This window comes from Aedes aegypti, chromosome 2 (genome assembly GCF_002204515.2).
Source record: "Aedes aegypti strain LVP_AGWG chromosome 2, AaegL5.0 Primary Assembly, whole genome shotgun sequence".
In the NCBI taxonomy this organism is placed as follows: Eukaryota; Metazoa; Arthropoda; class Insecta; order Diptera; family Culicidae; genus Aedes; species Aedes aegypti.
In genome coordinates, this window is record NC_035108.1 from 290,395,815 (window position 1) to 290,401,814 (window position 6,000).

Below are 6,000 nucleotides of genomic sequence, written 5' to 3' on the forward strand. Positions count from 1 at the left end.
AAATCGATTTTTCAAAATTTAATAATTTAGTTCAAGCCGAAACATATACTCGTGAAAGTTCAAGTCCCATTTTGCACTTTTGATGATAAAATAACTAAAAATTTAGATAAATCATAGTTTAAATTTTATTTAAGACGAATCCATACTTCAAAAACTTGAGAACACAAAATCTAGAGAGCCGTTTTAGGCTCAAGAATTCACCATTCAGTCATCATTAATCATCAAAAATTAAAAACCCGTTTATTCATTCACATTTAGAGCAATCCTCATAAAAATCTATCACCGCATTTCGGATAGCAAGTGCAGCTCTGTGATAGATTTTCTTGAGCATTGAGCAAAAAAACTGGGTTCGATTTTTTTAACGATGATGGTTATTTTCCTCTCAAGCTGAGAACGTGATCGATTGGTCACTCGCTGGCAGTGACTGGTGCCCAATCGACCAAGTTTCCAGCTCAATACGCTATCTAGTTCTCTAGTTTTGTGCTTTTGGAACTTTTAGGCATCGCTACGATTTATCTTCAACTTAAACATCAATAAAACCAGTATTTTATACAAGTTTGGCGACCCGTCACTCAAAATTGTGGCGTGCTGAAACATTTATGATCATTGAGAAACGCAAAAATGGTATTATGTTACGCTGTGTAATTGAACTGTCTGCTCCATACATTTAATCGAATCTATGACAAAACGTAGGAAGTACAGAAGATCGAAAGACAAAAGGTCGAAAAGACAAAATACATTTCACAAAGCAAATCGTTTTTGACTTTTTGTTTTCCGAACTTTTATCCTTTCGAAGTTTTGTCTTTTTGGTTAGTTTTAATTTTCATATATCATGAGCGAGAATAATCTCCACTCTGATATTACGTAGAGGCTTGGCCATTATGAATAGATTTTGATGATTTCAAAAGTTTAAATTGCTGTTCAAATCGAAAATTACGCTATCGGACATACAAACTGCCTGCTTAGAAATTTACCATTATCAAAACAGTTTAAACAATATCGTGGACGTTCAGGGTACCGTATTCATTACGGCACTTAAATGGTCCGTCGACTATGGTAAAATAATAACAAAATCTTACATAAAACGTTACCGTCCTGAATATTATTTACATACAATTTCTTACGGTGCACACATTTGCGAACCATACGCGAAAATACCCTAACCCTAATAATTACAGTCGCCATGTCGAATACCAAGGTTTTTTTTTCGGGATAGATTCTGTTTTTTTTTTCTTAGCGATTATAACCGGCATTTGGAATTGAAATTCATTTCAACGGCGATCCAAGATCTCATAAATGTAAGTAATGTCAAGTTTCACTCATACATACACAGCGATTAGCAAATGGTATTTGCACCTTAATCTATCAGTGCACGCTTTGCCAATTGTGCAAATATTTGGCAAGGCATAAATAAACAGACAAATATCGATTTGAGCTATGACAATTTTTTTTGCGATGTCAAATATTTGTTTGGCACTGTATCAATCCAAGTCAAATATTTGCCAAAGTGTACTGATAGGTTTATATTAAGGTGCAAGAAAAAATGATTCAAAGGTCAGAACTGAAAAAGCAGTTTTCTCCTTTTAAAACAATAAATTGATGAAAATAAGAACACACAGCCTTTTTATTTGGCAAATAAAAGAGCTGTGTGTTTTTATTTTCTTCGATTTGTTTATTTAAAAAGAGAAAACTGCTTTTTCAGTTTTGACTTTTGCACCATTTTTACTTGGGCCTTAAGTTATGACAATTACCTTACTTATCCCCAATAAACATTTGACAGTTCAACAGCCAAAATCGATTCAAAAATCGGTCGATTGTTGCACCGACGCTTTTAACACAGGGATCAACCGAATATCACCCGATTGAACAGAGTGTACCGACGTAATCCAACTAAATTGGTGGATAAGTCAATTGTTTCTGTAAAATCCAACAAAGAAGACCTACTTAACACCAGATTTCATCGGTCACCCGATTTCATCTGGCGGCTATTCAGTTGATCGCTGTGTTACACTTCCATAAGCAAGAGGTGCAACAATCGACCGATTTTTCAACTTATTTAGTCGGCTGTTGAACTGTCAAATGTTCAATATTGATGTAAAACATCAAACGACTTCAAGATGTTTCAGATTGGTTCTCATCAATGCTTGTGAAATAGATAAAACTTTCCAACCAAGCTCGAAATATGATGTGTCATCTACGATGAGCCTCGAGCATTGTGATACAATCTAACATATATCCAACAGATATAAGTATCGATGACGTAATTTTATGGATCAACGTTCGCCTTCTGTGCAAAACAAAACTGTCCAAAGTTCACTTCGTATCGTTTCCCAAACCTGTGATTAATTCCTAGGAAAAACTCAGACAGATTAATTCCACCCGGTTAACACTCTAGCCTGGTTCACACTTTTCTTAAATTAGTTAAGCTTGCGACCTACAAATTAGTATAAATGACATTTTGAACCTAATGCTTATAAAGTGTACCTGAATGAAAATTTCATATTATATTCTTAGGAAACATGTTGCGCAATACAGTCAACAACAGTGAAATTTATCTTTTCGATTTAGCCCATTTCTTTCAAAAACGACATCCGTTGAACGTCATAAGTTGGTTTTCTAAGATAACATTTCTTCATTATCCAATGGTAGGTACATATGCAAGTTTAGCGAATGTAATCTATTAAGTCCATGCACCTCATTTGAAGGGGTCTGACGTTAGCAGTGGATAACCATTGCACAGATATTAAATCAACCTAGTAAAAAAACAGATTGTCAATGACACAGATTAAGTTGTTATCACAAAACAAGCTCTACTGATATTAGGTTGGAGAAACCACGATTATCTACATTCAGTATTGATTTACCAGCGGAACGGTAAAGTGGACAGCGCTTAGTTTCCTGTATTAACAAAATGTTCAGAACGGGAGTGCAACTTGTATCCAAAACTGGCTGCAGTTTGGCTCAAAACTCAAGGTAACTCGGTTATCTTCAAGGGTGATTCATTGACGTTGGACAGAATTAATGGACTTTGAACAGTCTTATTCGCTTGTCTGTGTTCTTAGCTCCGGCAAATTATTTCGACAATGAATAGGGTCCTAAAATTTTTAATGAAATTTTGTTTTTTAATAACACGAAAGAGCATGTTACTGCAACTACTTTAGCAATTTTTTCCACTCAAATAACGGCTATATCATGTTTAAACTTTGATTTGTAAACTGGCTCCATAAATGAACCTTGACACTTTTGATCATCTTTGACGTTCACTTTGCCGACAAAAACACCACAGGGGTTTGAGTTTTAACACTGGGGTTGTTCCTATCTGAAATTTCGGAAGGGACACGGAAAACAAAATATACCCAAAATTTGAGTTTGAGCAAAGGGGAGTGATAAAATCTAAAGTAAAGAAACGAGAAAAAATGTTTTTTGGACTTAAACCAACGGAAAACATTAAAAAATTGAGTAAACATGTATTTCTGGCCTAAAATTAAGCGTTTGGCACTAAAATTGGGACAGGACTTTAGGACCCTATTGTCAGGAGATAACAACTTTCATGATATACCCTTTTTTCTGAAAAAATATAAGGTAAACCTTGAAAATTATGTTTGCAACCATCAACAAGCTTTACTAAGCAATTTAGTAGATTGTCCAAGTAGTGAAAAAAATAAATAAATCAATAATTGTTGTTAATTTCAACATTGTATGAAGATATAACAGCGAAAAATTATATTCAATAAATCGTGTTTCAGATGTCTTTCCATCACATCGACTAATCTGAAGCGGGCACAATCACCCGCTAACATGTCTTTCATGGCGAACCTGTTTCGAGGAGAAATTCAGACTTCCCAAGTGTTCCCTTACCCGGAAGCAGTCGATCAAGAGCAAAGGGAGTACATTCAATCCTTGACGGATCCCGTACATCGATTCTTCGCTGTGAGTGAATACACAACACATCACCATTCCCATTAATAATAAGACTCCTACTTTCCCATTAGGAACGCTACGACGCGGCAGAAAGTGAAAAGCTGAATGGCCCCTCGGAAAGCGTAACGGACGCTCTGTGGGAAATGGGATATTACGGCCTGATGGCTCCTGAAGAGTACGGAGGACTAAACCTTTCCAACACCGGTTACGCAACCATGGGAGACGCAGTTGGAGCAGTAGATCTAGGTTTAGCGGTAGTTCTAGGAGCGCATCAAAGTATCGGATGGAAAGGGATTCTGCTGTACGGTACCGAAGAGCAGAAGCGTAAATATCTGCCGATGGTTGTGAGCGGTAAAACGACAGCTGCTTTCGCCTTAACGGAACCCAGCTCTGGTTCGGACGCCGGATCCATCAGAAGCAAAGCTGTTAAAAGTCCTTGCGGCAAGTTCTACACGCTAAATGGATCCAAGTTATGGATTACGGGTGGTGGAATAGCCAATGTGTTCACGGTTTTTGCACAAACTGAGGTTACAGACCCCCGCACAGGACAAAAGAGGGACAAGGTAACTGGGTTCATCGTTGAGCGTGACTTCGGTGGTTTGACGAGTGGACCTGCGGAGGACAAGATGGGTATTCGTTGTTCGAACACCACAGAAGTTTTCTTCGACGATGTGAAAGTTCCGGTTGAAAACGTACTCGGAGGAGAAGGCAACGGGTTTAAGGTTGCAATGAACATTCTGAACAACGGAAGATTTGGAATGGCTGCTACCCTAGCTGGAACAATGCGAGCTTGTATAGCTAAGGCGACTGACCATGCAAACTCTCGGGTTCAATTCGGAAAGAAAATCAAAGAATTCGGAAACGTCCAGGAAAAATTGGCTCGAATGGCAATGTTGCAGTATGTGACACAAACAATGGCCTATATGGTTGCTGGAAATATGGATACAGGTTCAAAGGATTACCACTTGGAAGCTGCGATTTCCAAAGTATTCTCGTCGGAAGCAGCGTGGCACGTTTGCGATGAAGCCATTCAAATTTTGGGCGGAAACGGATTCATGAAATCGGCTGGGCTTGAGAAAATATTGCGGGACATTAGAATCTACAAGATCTTCGAAGGAGCCAACGATGTGTTACGACTGTTTGTAGCGTTAACCGGAATTCAGTATGCTGGATCACATTTGAAAGAAATCCAGCGAGCGTTCAAGAACCCGACGGCCAACTTGGGATTGATATTTAAGGAAGGTTCTCGAAGGGCAGCCCGAAGCATGGGAGTAGGTGGATCCGACTTGAGCCAATTTGTTGCTGAGCCATTGAAGGATTCGGCAAAACAGTGCTCTGAGAGCATAGACATGTTTTCGTTGGCAGTTGAATCATTGCTCATTAAGTACGGCAAACGGATCGTTGATGAACAGTTTTTGTTGACTCGTTTGGCTGACAGTGCCATCGATATCTATGCTATGGCAACTGTACTGTCACGTGCATCCCGGGCATTGAACAAAAATCTACCCTCCGCAGAGCACGAGATGATGATGACGAAGGCTTGGTGTGTTGAGGTAGGTTCATTGATCAATATAGTAGTTACCATCAATACTGATTTAATTCCATATTCTAGGCAAACAACAGAGTCAATAACAATCTGAAGCGAGTGAACAAGCATCTGCACTTGGAGAGTTATAAAACGCTGTCTCTCATAGCAAACAATATCTGTGAGAACGGAGGTGTAGTGCAAAAACTGCCCTTCGAAATCTAACGGCCCATTTAAAAAATAAAATAAAATTGAAACTGATGCACATTTTGTCACTTTTTTAAATGACACAATCCGTAGATCTTTTTCTTTTCCTTTTTTAAGTTACGTCTGGGACACAGTTTTCGATTCAGTCTAGTGCAGTGATTCCCAAAGTGGGCGAATTCGTCCCCCTTGGTTTGATTACGTTTCATATATGTAAGCATTTATTTATTTATTTATTTATTTTAGGAGTAGCGAAAAGCCCGTTTGAGTTGAGCTTAAAAATGAACTCTCTCTCAAATAGGCATAAAACCTTCTTATCTTTTCGCATCAACAGATTAACAAATCCAAAT

At 38.2% G+C, this 6,000-nt stretch overlaps 1 protein-coding gene across 1 annotated transcript; it reads left to right on the forward strand.

Moving 5' to 3' along the window:
• The first annotated feature begins 2,817 nt into the window (after nucleotides 1-2,817).
• Nucleotides 2,818-5,707, forward strand: LOC5565367 (very long-chain specific acyl-CoA dehydrogenase, mitochondrial). The gene is made up of 4 exons (XM_001649695.2): nucleotides 2,818-2,973; nucleotides 3,747-3,930; nucleotides 3,993-5,474; nucleotides 5,534-5,707. The coding sequence occupies exons 1-4, from the start codon at nucleotides 2,912-2,914 to the stop codon at nucleotides 5,669-5,671; spliced, it is 1,866 nt and encodes a 621-aa protein (XP_001649745.1). The 5' UTR covers nucleotides 2,818-2,911; the 3' UTR covers nucleotides 5,672-5,707.
• The last annotated feature ends 293 nt before the right edge of the window (nucleotides 5,708-6,000 follow it).

What these genes read in the sequence shown, in the direction of transcription:
- LOC5565367 (XM_001649695.2), top strand. Translation starts at nt 2,912, where the DNA reads ATGTTCAGAACGGGAGTGCAACTTGTATCCAAAACTGGCTGCAGTTTG. An exon ending in AGTTTGGCTCAAAACTCAAG is followed by an intron (nt 2,974 to 3,746) that starts GTAACTCGGTTA and finishes ATCGTGTTTCAG; the next exon opens with ATGTCTTTCCATCACATCGA. An exon ending in CCGTACATCGATTCTTCGCT is followed by an intron (nt 3,931 to 3,992) that starts GTGAGTGAATAC and finishes CTTTCCCATTAG; the next exon opens with GAACGCTACGACGCGGCAGA.